At 41.2% G+C, this 14403-nt stretch overlaps 1 protein-coding gene across 1 annotated transcript in view; it reads right to left on the bottom strand.

Moving 5' to 3' along the window:
* The window catches only part of TMEM255B (transmembrane protein 255B), a 128605-nt gene extending 114649 nt beyond the window's left edge, over positions 1–13956 (bottom strand). Inside the window, exon 1 of the mRNA XM_077156935.1 lies at positions 13845–13956. Within this exon, the coding sequence (XP_077013050.1) occupies positions 13845–13956 (112 nt within the window). The remainder of the gene's footprint in view (positions 1–13844) is intronic.
* Between the last annotated feature and the right edge of the window lie 447 nt (positions 13957–14403).

The following is a 14403-nucleotide window of genomic DNA, read 5'->3' as shown; positions in this document are numbered from 1 at the left end:
ATACACACACACAAAAAGAAAAATCAATTGGCAATAGTTATGAAGGTTTGTTTCTGAACTCTCCGTTGTGTTCCATTGATCCTAAAAGTTCCTTACAACAGACAGTGTCAGAGTCAAGCTGGATTCAGGCCTTTAGATGGTATCATATGGGTAGGGGGTGGGGTTGGACCAATATTAACTGAGTACCTATATATGCCTTCCACTGTGACACCCACTTTCACACACTGCCTTACTTAATTCTTGCAATGTTATACCCATTTTACAGATGAAGAAACTGAGGCATAGAGAATTTAAATAGTTTTCCAAAGTCAAATAGCTGGGCAATGGCAGAAACAAGATATAGACCAGTCGGTCTGATTTCAAAACATAACTATGTCTTCTGAATGGGAAAGCATGTAATGCACCTGACTACAGATATCTAAGTTAATCTTTCCATCATGAAATCAACATATAGTCATTGCATTTCCTCTATGTGTAAGATACTAGGAAAGCTGCAAAAGGAATCAAACATGGAGACCTGCTCTTTAAGAATCTTACAGTTAAAAGAGGAATAAGAGAGCCATACAATTATAAATCAAGCAGTGATGATAGGCAGTTCTGGTCCTGGAGAATTAACAGTGAACCCAACAGACATGGCCTCAGCCCTAGCCAAGACCAGGCACTAGCTGATCAAGCAGCCCTTGGACCCCATGTTTCTCAATGCTGCCTTCATTAGAATCACCTGTAGGGCAGGCGGAGCTTTCAAACATCCCCATGCCCAGGCCCCAGCCCAGAGCACTAATATCAGAACCTCTGGAGGTAGACCCATATTTTTCAAGCTCCCTCACTGGTTCAATGAGCAACCAAGATTGAGAAGCACTATTTTAAGGGAAGTACAGAAAAGGAGCTAAGGAGAGAAGCAGAGGAATAAATTACTTCTAGCCCGGGGGCCAGACATGGGTTCACGGAGAAAATAGTATTTGTATTGAGCCTTGAAGGATAGAGCTGAGTGGAGAAAGAATTTCATAGAGACACCTCAGCAGAACTAAGGGATGGAGGTGGGAAAGCAGGAGGCCCTCGAGTCCCATGAGTCTGGACTATGATAATAAGCTCCCCACAGTCTCCCGGTGTCCACCCTGGCCACCCTGCCATAGATGACTCCTATCACGAGGTCCAGACAGAACATAATCAATTTTTCCCAGAGTTGTTGGGAAAACTGCTGGACCTGTACACCCCAGCAGCACTAACGGGAGGGGGAGTGCCCCAGTCACTGGCTCAGGGGTGCTTGATGGTTACCTTTATTACTTTTAACACACTACTTTCTGACTGATTTTCTAGTCTGTCGGTAACAGAAAACCTCTGTCATTCTTATGGGTTACACTCATACCTCCCTCCCACACATAACACATATACACACACCTGAGTTTGTTACTGGTTCGGTTTGCTAAAGTTGCCGGGATGCAATATAACAGAAATAGACTGGCTTTTACAAAGGGGATTTACTAAGTTACAACTTATAATTCCGAGGCCATGAAAATGTCCAAATTAAGGCACCAACAAGAGGATACCTCCTTGGAGGAAAGGCTGCTGGCGTCCGGGGTTCCTCTGTCACATGGGAAGGCACATGAGCATATCTGCTGGTCCTGCTCCCCAAAATGTCTCCGTAGGCCTTTTCGTTTTCTCTTAGCTTCTCTCAGCTCTGAACTGCCTCCAAAATGTCTCTCCCTTCAAGGACTCTGGCAAGCAGATTAAGACCCACCTTGAATTGGGAGGAGGGGGTCATTTATCTATGGAAACAACCTAATCAAAAGGTCCCACCCAACAACAGGTCTGCCCCCACATGATTGGATTAAAAGAACATGAGGGCTAACATCCTATGTTCTGGAGCAGCTAGAAGGAAAAATCTGAGAGGATTGTATAGTAGCCCAAGACAAACTCTGGGATCTGTCCTGTAACTACTTGTTGAAGAGTGCTTAAAAAACTATTTTTTTAAAATTTATTTTCTTTATATGTATGTTATACCATACAACAAAAAAGTTATTTTAAAAAAATAGGCTTTTCTGGGGTACATAACAGATTCAAACCAGCACAGCTGCATAGTCCCTGGGTCCAGGCAATGCTATGTCCTGGTGTCAGGTGAGGGTGGGGGTGGGGCAAGGGGGACACATCTGATCACCAGTCACTGGTCCACCCTGATTACCATGTGATGTCCGTCACCCAAGCTCATGTGGTCTTTTGTAACCAGTGTCCCACTGCTTTTTCCTTGCCACAGCTTGAGTGTGGGAACCTTTGGGGTGACTACCTCCAGTCCACTACCAAGGGGCCCCACTTTGCCAGACTTCCTTGGGTGTTGCTTCAGCAGCAGCATGGCTGGGAAGTTGGGCTGCAGTTCATTCTGGTCCAGGCACGGACAGATGTCTCTTTTTCTCTTTCTCTTCCTCTTTCTCTCTTCTCCCCAGTCCAAGGGAAGCTCTCTCTGATTTTGGCAGAGCCCTACATGGTTTTTAGAAACATTTTGTCCATGCCTATGAATCCTATTCTTCCTTCCTTTTACTACTTCTCAGTTCTCCTGTGGGTGTAGGCTTTGGAGAAACAAAAGATAGAAAGACTCGCCAGAAATTTCTGCCTGCTAACCCTGCTACAGGCCCCTCTTTTCAAAGCCACAAATTTCACAGACTACCTACCTGAACAAAGGAAGGGGAAGAATTTTATATTTAGTACCTTAAACTATGGTTGGGTTGGTATAAGAAATATATGATCAGGCACCCATTTAGCCCTTGTTTTTTTTACCACTGAAGAGGGAAATCCTCTCCTGACTGAATCCAGCCATGGGTGATACAGGCTAGGCAGCTAATGATGGGAAAGGAGATATTCCCTGCCTCACCAATGTTCCGGATATCCTTTGGGCATTCTAATAATTAAAAGATTTGCCTTTTGGGATAAAACCAAGATGTGTGGGCGGGCCACGGTGGCTCAGCAGGCAGGAATGCTTGCCTGCGATGCCAGAGGACCCAGGTTCGATCCTGGTGCCTGCCCATGTGGAAAAAAAAAAAAAAAAACAAGATGTGAAGAAATAATAGTCAGGGATCATCACAACACACATTCACTTCTTTTGCTAAAACAAATTAATTGAGGATAGGGAATTTTGTCTTTTGCAGAAAGAAGTATAGATCCTGGTAGGCAGTCAAGAAATGTTTGTTGAGGGGCTACTTAATAAATTTAATTCAATAAACTTTTATTTAGCACCTACTATTTGCCAGGTCAAGGTATCATGTCCCTACTGTTCCTTTAAGGCTCCATTTTTTTACTTTGCCCATTGGCATGAAACTTGTTGAATGACCCTTCACATCAGTCTGAAATGATGGGAATCCTGACTTGTTTGAGCAGATATTTTTCACCAAAGTTCTGAAAACAAAGATATGGGCTCTACCAACTCTTTAAAGATACTGATTAAAACAACAACAAAAATTGGGAAGGGAGCCACTTCTGTCACCCACATCCACAGTTTGGCTCCTCCTGTTCAGTATAGGCCCATGGTTTCTTGGTCATCTACACAGGCATCAGAATCATCGTGAAATGTGTATGGATTTGTACAAAGTCTGGCTATCAGCTCTCAAAGACGAGTGGAGTGCAGCCAGTAAAACATGACTCCTATCCTGTAATCAAATAACCCATGAAATGTAAAGAAGGTGAGTGAAGTACAGGGGAATAAATAATGTAAAACAGGGCAATTAAGGAAATGGATGGTGTCACTCTGCCTGTCTTTGTATGTGGGTGTGGGGAAGATAAGGAAATGGGGAAGAGACAGGAAATGTCCTCAGCTACATATGCTTTTTTTTTTTTTTGCGTGTGCAGGCACCGATACACACATTTTTAATAATTAAAAACATTTTCAGAGCTTTGTTAGTAGGCCTGTGTAACTAACCATAAGCTTCCTGAGCTCTCCAGTGAACTCAGGCAGAGGGTACATTATGACCCAGATATCTCACATTTCAAGGTTCTTTTTGATCACACTGTCAAATGTGAAACCCAAAATAAGCCTTCTGTAAGCCAGCCGCTCCCGAGATCAAGAACACCACTCCTGGTTTTAAACTGTTTTAAATTGGCAACCCCAGCCTTGTCAGATGTCTCCTGCTCTGGCCAATTAATATTGCCTTGTTGGAAGGAGAGAAAGACAGGAAACGAGATCTGGCTTGACCATTCTGCTCAGCATATTAAATATTGACGTGCCAGGGAAAGTTGACCTGCTGGCCCTTCCGTGCGTCCCTGGAACCACAGTGACAGGGACGAGGTTTTAAGACAATGAGGTCACCACCACCCCTAAACAGGCTGACCGGGCAATTTTACTCTGTGCCCAGCATCACTCACTGGCCTTTGTTAACACAGATCTCCTCAGTCCTTTTATCTTGGAAATAGAAAAATTGGCTTTGGAAAGATATTTTCTTATTGTTATTAGGAAATTGAGGTTTGATTTCTTACAGAATCAAATCAAGGCTTCTTACTTCATTTTAAACTTTCTGGACAGTACCTAAGGGTGTATCCCGCATTTATTAATTTTTTTTCCTGCATTTATTTTTAATTTCATGTTTTCAAATTGGGGTTTCCCTTTGACAACTGTTCTTCAGTCATAACATCTGTGATCTGTATGCTTTATTTTCAATTGCGGCTCACTTATATGTTTAAACGTTCACAGCAGGGTGGCCTCTACCAATATAAAGTGACATGGGGTTGACAACCACCAGAGATGAAGCACCACCTTTCTAAGATTCATTTTTGTTAAGCTCATCTAAAGATAATCCGATATTTTGAAAATCTAAAAATACTGCAGGCAAGAAACAAAGCGGAAACATCAGCTGGCTATGGTAATATAATGAATAACCTGATAAAATAAGAAGTGCTGTGCTGGTAATCCACATTTAAGTCATCAGGTTGGACCCCAAAACTCCTATGTGAACAATCCCATGGCCACACCAGCCTCTTCCCTCAGGCTAGCCTTGGTCAGGCCCTTGGATTAGCAAACTGGGACCCATTTGGGTGCCTGGGCCATTCTCCAGGCCTCCTCCCATCCCTGCGATGGGAGACCTGGCTCCTTCTGTCCAATCAATGTGGGAGGACCCACTATGTGGCTCTATGTGTTTGTGTGTGTGTGTGCACACACATATACATACATAATTTTGAATGAAAAATGCAATTTGGAATTCATATCACAATCCAGAGAGTCCACCTGTCCATCTTAACTTTTATTTTTACTTTTCTCCTTGATTAAAAATTGCAGTTATTAAAAACCAAAAAGTTCATACCAAAGCCAGACAAAGATATTACCAAAAAAGAAAACTACAGACCAATCTCTATAATGAATATGCAAAAATCCTCAACCAAATTCTAGCAAATCGAATCCAGCAGCACATTAAAAGAATGATACACCATGACCAAGTAAGATTCATCCCAGGTATGCAAGGATGGTTCAACATAAGAAAATCAATTAATGTAATACACTATATCAACAAATGAAAGCAGAAAAACCACATGATCATCTTCATTGATGCAGAAAAGGCATTTGACAAAATTCAACATCCTTTCCTGTTGAAAACAATTCAAAGGATAGGAATAGAAGGGAACTTCCTCAAAATGATAAAGGGAATATATGAAAAAACAACAGCTAATATCATCTTCAATGGGGAAAAACTGAAAACTTTCCCCCTAAGATCAGGAATAAGACAAGGATGTCCACTATCACCACTTTTATTCAACATTGTATTGGAAGTTCTAGCCAGAGCAATTAGACAAGAAAAAGAAATACAAGGCATCAAAATTAGAAAGGAAGAAGTAAAACTCTCACTGTTTGCAGATGATATGATACTATATGTCAAAAACCCTGAAAAATCCACAGCAAAACTACTACAGCTAATAAATGAGTACAGCAAAGTGGCAGGTTACAAGATCAACACTCAAAGATCTGTAGTGGTTCTATACACTAGTAATGAACAATCTGAGGGGGAAATCAAGGGAAAAAATCCATTTACAATTGCAACCAAAAGAATGAAATACTTAAGAATAAATTTAACTAAAGAGACAAAAGACCTATGCAAAGAAAACTACAAGAAATTGTTAAAAGAAATCACAGAAGACCAAATAAATGGAAGGGCATACCATGCTCATGGATTGGAAGACTAAATATAGTTAAGATGTCAATTCTACCTAAATTGACTTACAGATTCAATGCAATACCAATTAAAATCACAACAACTTACTTTTCAGAAATAGAAAAACTAATAACCAAATTTATCTGGAAGGGCAGGGTGCCCTGAGTAGCTAAAAGTATCCTGAGAAAGAAAAATGAAGTCGGAGATCCCACGCTACCTGACTTTAAGGCATATTATGAAGCTACAGTGGTCAAGACAGCATGGTACTGTCATAAAGATAGATATACTGACCAATGGAATTGAATAGCATGTTCAGATATGGACCCTCTCATCTATGGACAATTGATATTTGATAAGGCAGTCAAACCAACTCACCTGGGACAGAACAGTCTCTTCAATAAATGGTGCCTAGAGAACTGGATATCCATATGCAAAAGGATGAAAGAGGATCCATATCTCACACCCTATACAAAACTTAACTCAAAATTCATCAAAGACCTAAACATTAGATCTAAGAGCATAAAACTGTTAGAAGAAAATGTAGGGAAATATCTTATAAATCTTATAATAGGAGGCGTTTTCCTAGACCTTACACCCAAAGCACAAGCATTGAAGAAAGAAAAAAATAAATGGAAACTCCTCAAAATTAAACACTTTTGTGCATCAGAAAACTTAGTAAGAAAGTAAAAAGACAACCTACACAATGGGAGACAATATTTGGAAAGGAGATATCAGATAAAGGTCTAGTATCCAGAATATGTAAACAGATTGTTCAACTCAACCACAAAAAGACAGACAACTCAATTACAAAATGGGCAAAAAAAGACTTGAACAGACACTTCTAGGAAGAGGAACTACAAATGGCCAAAAGCCACATGAAAGATGCTCAACTTCCCTGGCGGTTAGAGAAATGCAAGTCAAAACCACAATAAGATATCATCTCACACCCACCAGAATGGCCATTATCAATAAAATAGAAAATGACAAGTGCTGGAGAGTATGTGGAGAAAGAGGAACACTTATCCACTGTTGGTGGGAATGTCAAATGGTACAACCACTGTGAAAGGCAGTTTGGTGATTCCTCAGGAAGGTAAGTATAGAATTGCCATATGACCCGGCAATACCATTGCTAGGTGTCTACTCAGAGGACATGAGGGCAAGGACACAAACAGACATCTGCACACCACTATTTATAGCAGCATTATTCACAATTGTGAAGACATGGAAACAGCCAAAATGTCCATCAACAGACGAGTGGCTAAACAAGCTGTGGTATATACAAACAATGGAATATTATGCAGCTATAAGACAGAATAGAGTTATGAAGTATGTAATAACATGGGTGGACCTTAAGGATATTAGGTTGAGTGAGATTAGCCTAAAACAAAAGGACAAATACTGTATGGTCTCACTCATATGAACCGACATTAGTGAATAACCTTGGAGAATTTCATTGGTAACAGAGACCATCAGTAGATAAAAATAGGGTAAGATATTGGGTAATTGGAGCTGAAGGGATACAGATTGTACAACAGAACTGATTGTAACAACTCAGAAATGGACCGCACAGTACTACCTAACTGTAATACAATTATGTTAGCACACTGAATGAAGATGAATGCGAGAATGATAGAGGGAGGAGGGCTGGGGGCACCAACGAAATCAGAAAGAAAGATAGATGATAAAGACTGAGATGGTATAATCTAGGAACACCTAGAGTGTATAATGATAGTGACTAAATGTACAAATATTTAAAATGTTTTTGCATGAGGAAGAACAAAGGAATGTCATTACTGCAGGGTGCTGAAAATAGATGGTAATTAGTATTTTAAAATTTCAACTTATGTGTGAGACTAAAGCAAAAAATGTTTATTTGGTACAAAATTTATAATTTGACTAGTGCAGTTCCTAATATAACTTATATGGACAACTTAATTGAACACCATAAGTACATGGAATCTTAAGTAGGGCATAAGATTTGGTAGGTTTGTCCAGAGTGATGCCCCAATAAACCCCAGAGTGATTTGAACAGTGAATAAAAAAGTATTTGCAAAGTCCCCTTTGGGGAATAGTGAGGAAGGGGAAAAATTCAACTCCCCCAAGTGGAGAATTCTTGATACTCTCACAAGCAGTGGGGATAACCAAAGCAAAAGGCTGAGTCCCCAATCTTGGGGTTTGTTCACATGAAACTTAACCCCACAAAGGATAGGTCAAGCCTACTTAAAATTTAGGCCTAAGAGTCACCCCCAAGAGAACATCTTTTGCTGCTCAGATGTGGCCCCTCTCTCCAGCCAACACAACAAGCAAACTCACCTCCTTCCCCCTGTCTACGTGGGACATGACTCCCAGGGGTGTGGACCTACCTGGCAATGTGGGACAGAAATCCTAGAATGAGGTGAGACTCAGTATCAAGGGATTGAGAAAAACCTTCTTGACCAAAAGGAGGAAGAGCAAAATGAGACAAAATAGAGTGTCAGTAGCTGAGAGATTCCAAATAGAGTCAAGAGATTATCCTGGAGGTTATTCTTATGCATTAAATAGATATCACCTTGTTAGTCAAGATGTAATGGAGAGGCTGGAGGGAATTGCCTGAAAATGTAGAGCTGTGTTCCAGTAGCCATGTTTCTTGAAGATGATTGTATAATGATATAGCTTTCACAATGTGACTGTGTGATTGTGAAAACCTTGTGTCTGATGCTCCTTTTATCTGCCTTATCAACAGAAGAGTAAACATACGGAATAAAAATAAGTAATGGGGGAAAGTGACAATAAGAATTAAGTATCCCCAAATTGTGGTATATACATAACATAGAAGATTATGCAGCAGTAAGACAAAATGACATCCTGAAGCACATGACAAGATGGATGAGCCTTGAGGACATAATGTTGAGAGAAATAAGCCAGCCACGAAAGGATAGATACTGTATGATTCCACTTTTATGACCAGTATAAAGGTAAAACCAGAGGCTTATAATACAGAATATAGGGGAGCTAGAGATACATAGAAACTAGGGATGGGTGAATGATTAGCTAATGAGGTTGAACTTAATTATAAGGGAATAGATAGAACTGAAGGCAATACACTAGTGGGTCTATAAGTTATATTACCCTATTGAAGGTGAACAAGACTGAGAGGGGTTGTATAGACTCATGTATCCCACCGGTTAACACTACAAATATAAATAAGTTCTTGCATGAAGAGAAAAGAATTAAGTATCACAGAGAGGAATGGGGTGCTTGGCGATACCAGAATTTCCATTTGGGGTTATGGATGGCAGTGATTTTGGTAATGGATGGTCATAATGGTGGCACAGCATCTCAGTGCCACTGGATTGAAATGGTTAAAATGGGAAATCATATGTTATATACAATAAAAAGTAAAAAAAGAAAAAAAGGAATTAAGTATCCCATAGCTGGATGGAAAAGGAGAGAGGAGTTAAAGTGACTCCTGGTTTGAGTGTGATTATTACAGAGACTGGACATTTTAAGTTACTGATTTGAGACTAGGTTTTTCTTAAAGTGTAGACAAACGCATGGCTGCCTCTGGGTATGTACGTGGTGACTTCGTGATAATTGACTGCCCTATATATCCATGACTTGTTTTCTCTATGTGATGTGTACATTGTTTTAAAAGTTTTTAAATATAAAAAATAAAGTGAGTATCAACTTTTGATTACCTATGTGTGAGCACAAAAATCATGGCACCTGCTTGACTTTGATCAAGGAACAAGTAAAGACTACTGAAAGTGAAGGTTGAAGACAAAAATAAAGTTGCTTTTGTGGTTATATCCTAACAGATCTGCTTGTTCAATGGAATAATTACTCATTTATAAGTTAAATTTATAATCTTCAAACTCCCTAAATTAGGGTTGCCAGAATTAGCAAATAAAAATACAGACAGACCTCCAGTTAAATTTGAATTTCAGATAAACAATGAATAAGTATTATTATCTGAAATTCAAATTTAATCAAGCATCTGTATTGTGTCTGGTTCTTGTTGGTGAAACTCAATGGGAAAGCAGGGGGCACCCACTTTAAGCAACTGTGGGGCCCTGGGCAGTGTATGAGTTCATGGTGGCCAGTGTGGATAAGGGCCAGACTGCCACCAGACTGCCACCAATAAGCTGTGGGCTGTGTAAGTCCACCTTTTCCTAACTCTTTACCCCCATTAGGGACTGGGATTGGATTTCCCACCTGCCCAGGGCCAGGAGGAACCCAGAGCAAATGAAATGGATTGATAAAAATCAGGCCTCGGAGCGCTCCTGCACCAGAATGCAGTGAAGTAAAACTTGTAATCATGACATATTCAGTGTGTAGCATTCTAGGAAACAAAGTGGGAAGGGTAGGAAGGGGACACAGCAATGTGTCCTGCAGACAGCGTAGTGCTCATCAGCCACTAGGGTCTCTCATCGTGGGCTGGTCTTAGGTCTGTCCCAGCTGAGATGAACGGGAGAGATGGATCATGTTGATCTCCAGCCCCCAAACCTGTGGGGGTCTCTCTACTGACTCTAGGACAGAGTTTTATCTCATTGTTTAAACCAGCAAAGCCCTTCTCAGATCTACTGTCCATGCTGTCATAGTTACAGAGACCTGGAGTCAGACCAGTCTCTGCTGTTTCCTAGCTCTGGGCCACAGGCATGTTTCTTCACTTATAAAGAGCAGCAAATGTTGACCCTACCTCATAAAGTCAATGAAAAGAGGAAATGAGAACTAGCTAATGGATATAAATGTTTGGCTCAATGTTGGCCATATGTAAGCATTCAATAAATCCACTGGCCTATTGTTTTCCAGGCGTGTCCTCTGTTTTAATACATGCCTCTTCCACAGATAGGCTTACTCACGTACATCTGCGCTTTTATTTGAACCATAACCTCCACCCAAACCTCCTGCACCCACACTCCGTGGGTTCTCTCCCAGCTGAGAAACGTCACCTTATATCCCACCTCAGGTCAATTCAGCCTGAACCATCCCATATTCTCCACATCCACATATCCACTTTGTGGGCTATTGTTTCACTTTATGCAATATTTTGGATAGATAATTCATGCACATTTCCAAATAAAAAAGAAAATGTAAACAAGGAAAACTCTCCCTCCCACCCCATTCACCCAGGTTCCTTCCTCATAGACAACTAGTTGTTTTTTTGTTTCTTGAATATCTTTCCAGAGATATTTCAGGTGTATATAAGCAAACACTCATCTGTATTTTCCTTTTGCATTTTACACAAATGGAAGCATTCTATACATACTGTTACGCTCTTCTTCACAACAGATCTTCCACCATATCAAGAAATAACTTTGTCATTTTTGACAGCTCTGCAGTGTCCCATTATATAGCTGCATCATGTTCTTTAATTGTCCCTTATTGATAAACATTTCATTTGTTTCCTATCAGTCGCTATTAGAAATAATGCTTAAGTATATAAACCTATACATACATCATTTCATAGCGTGCAAATGTATTTACAAAATAGATTCCAAGAATGTAATTCCTGAGCCAAGCATATGTGCGTTTGCAATATTTATAGATACTGTCAAATTATTCTCTACAGGGCTGTACAGATTTACACTCCCACCAGCAATATTAGAGCCCTGTTTTCCCCACGTTATCACCAAACTTTTGGATTGCTGTCAATCTAATAGTGAAAGATGGTATTGCAATGCAGTTTTAATTTCTTATCATCCATTAACAGTGAAGTCAAGCATTTCTGAGGGCTATTTGTATTTTCTTTACAGTACTGGTTAAAGTATTTCCTTAGAATGTTAAGTTGTATTAAATTTTTTTTAATCCATCGGACTGCAGTACACAAACAGTAAACCTTACACTAAACCACAGACTAAAGCTAATAGTACAATTACAAAAATGTGTTTTCATCAATCCTAACAAATGTCCCACACCAATGCAAGGTGTTAAAAAGGTATATGGAAACCCTGTTATTTACATATAATTGTTCTCTAAACCCACAAGTTCTCTAACAAAAAAAATTAAACATTTTTTTCCTTCTCTCTCTGTATCTCTCTCTATCCCCTCTTTGTGTGTGTGTGTGTGTGTGTGTGTGTGTGTGTGTGTGTGTGTGTGTGTGTGTGTGTGTTCCAATAACCATGTCCCAGGAGTGGTCTCAACTAGTAGTGTATGAGATGTATGGGCAGTGAATAGAATTCTCACTCCAACACACAACTAAATCTGAAATACAGCCAGCCATAACCTGGCTCTTCTAACCCTTTCAAGACGCAATGAAACTACTAATACTTTCCTTTCAATGACAACATGAAGATAAATCAAAGTGTTCTCAGGTATCAGCCGCTAAGGACAGCTAAGTCCTTCTGATCACAGGTAATGACGGGAAACATTCAAAAGAATCTTGGAGGCAACTTATTTAATGAAATTTGCCTTGTAAAAGCCCCAAAGACCACATCTGTGAAAATATTTGAGCCTAAAATAAAGACATTTCGATATGAAAAAATATTTAAATTGAGATTACCTTCTCTTAGCAGAATTTGCTGTAAGCATTCCAGGTACCTCACCACCCACTGGACACCTCCCCAAGTCCCTTCCAGAACTAGCATTCCATGAGCTACAATATCAGACAAACACAGTCAAAATAGAAAGATAATTCTGGTAAGGTTTATTTCAGCAGCCCAAGGGTTTTTTCCCTAGTCAAGTCTTCATGTACATAAGGTAACGCTAGGGAAAATATTTCAATGTCTCCATAAAAACTAGCTGACTTTGGGTTTAGATTAAAACAGATATGCCTAATAACTGCTTGTACCAAGCAACAACTTCTTAAGGGAATGGGTAATCTCTCCTTCAGAAGCCTTACGATCAAACAGTAGGGAGCTGATCCCCCATCTATGCCAGAGTCAGAAATCCTTCAAAATTGTTGATTGCTAGAATTTTCTTTTCTCCTCATGGGTGAAGGGGGAGTGGATGATGCGGTGACTGTGCTGGGGTGGGAGCCTCCCATGTGGCCAGCAACAATCAATCAGACAACTGCACTGCCAGTTGATATCGTCATGGTCCCTTTCACCAAAAAGAAGAGAGGACTTGTTACTACGCCAGGACCCCGCTGAAGCTCCTGGGATGTCCTGTCTTCTCCTCTCCCTTTACCAGGATGTGATACTGCTCAAGGCTCCTTCCCCCACTTGGATATAAGTTGCTGAGAACTCAAAAGAAAGTTCTCCCCTAAGAAAAGGTCTGAGACCTTCTTCTGGAAAAGAGTCCCAGCCTCCTTAAATTACCTTCACTCTCCTCGGGTTTGGAGCTGCTTTGCTGAGCCAGGAAACCCAAGCCAATGCCACCAAACCTCAATTTAGGAATGAATGTTTTCTGGAGGCAGTTGCACAAAAAGCTCTTCAAGTTAAAATGCATAAAGCACTTGGGGGACGTTTGAGGTTAGAAGTGTCATTGGAAATGCCAGATGTGGATTAAGGTGGCTCACGGGGGTTTATCAAGTAAGACAGACTAAGGATGACAGAGTTCTCACCTAGGTTAGGGTTTTAAATCTTTAGCACTACTGCTGCTGGGAGTATATAGGGGACTGCAGTGAGAAACCGTTCCTGGCCATCAGTCAGCAAACATATGTGAGGTAAGACCAGCCTGCTCGGTGGTGGGGGGCAGAGATCAGCCACCCCAGAAGTGGGCAAACTTTTTTCTGTGCCAGGACACTCCTGGCGCTCCCGGCCTGGTTTGCCCAGGATGGGCCTTCCTGGATAATGGGCACACTTTGCACCCAGTTGTCAGCAGCTGGAGGCCTGGTGTGGATGAGGGGGGCCACCAGAGAGGGCGGGCAGGGCAGGGCGGAGCTGTTGCCCTCGGTTTTGCTCTCTGCCCCCATGTGGGGTGTCCGTGCATCTCAACGTGGGCAGCTAGCTGGAGGCAAGATGACCCCGTCTGAGATTCCTCAGCTCTGTGCCCAGCACCACCCCACAGCAAAGTCCCCGCCACGTAGGTGGTGGCCAGCACTGACCCGCCGGAGCGGCCAGACAGCCAGGGAGGCAGGAGCTGGGGGCAAAGGGGACAACCGGGCTCAGTGCTCAAAGTGTCCCTGAGCCTGCAGGCCAGAGTCTGCCAACCTCCGAACAAATCCCACGAAGGATTCGGGCTCCAGGAAATGAACAGCTGAGGTGCTTGAAAATCCAAACTGAGCATCAACCTCTTCTGATTAAACCATTCTTCTTTGACTAAAACTGCTTGACTGGCAAGGGTCCTTTGGTTATTCCATCCGGAGAACCCTTCTTATGTCTCTTTGGAGTGATACGGGTGTGAGAGAAGTAGACTGTTT

The sequence above is a fragment of the Tamandua tetradactyla genome, chromosome 4, assembly GCF_023851605.1.
Source record: "Tamandua tetradactyla isolate mTamTet1 chromosome 4, mTamTet1.pri, whole genome shotgun sequence".
NCBI classification, from domain to species: Eukaryota; Metazoa; Chordata; class Mammalia; order Pilosa; family Myrmecophagidae; genus Tamandua; species Tamandua tetradactyla.
This window is presented reverse-complemented; position numbering and strand designations above follow the sequence as displayed.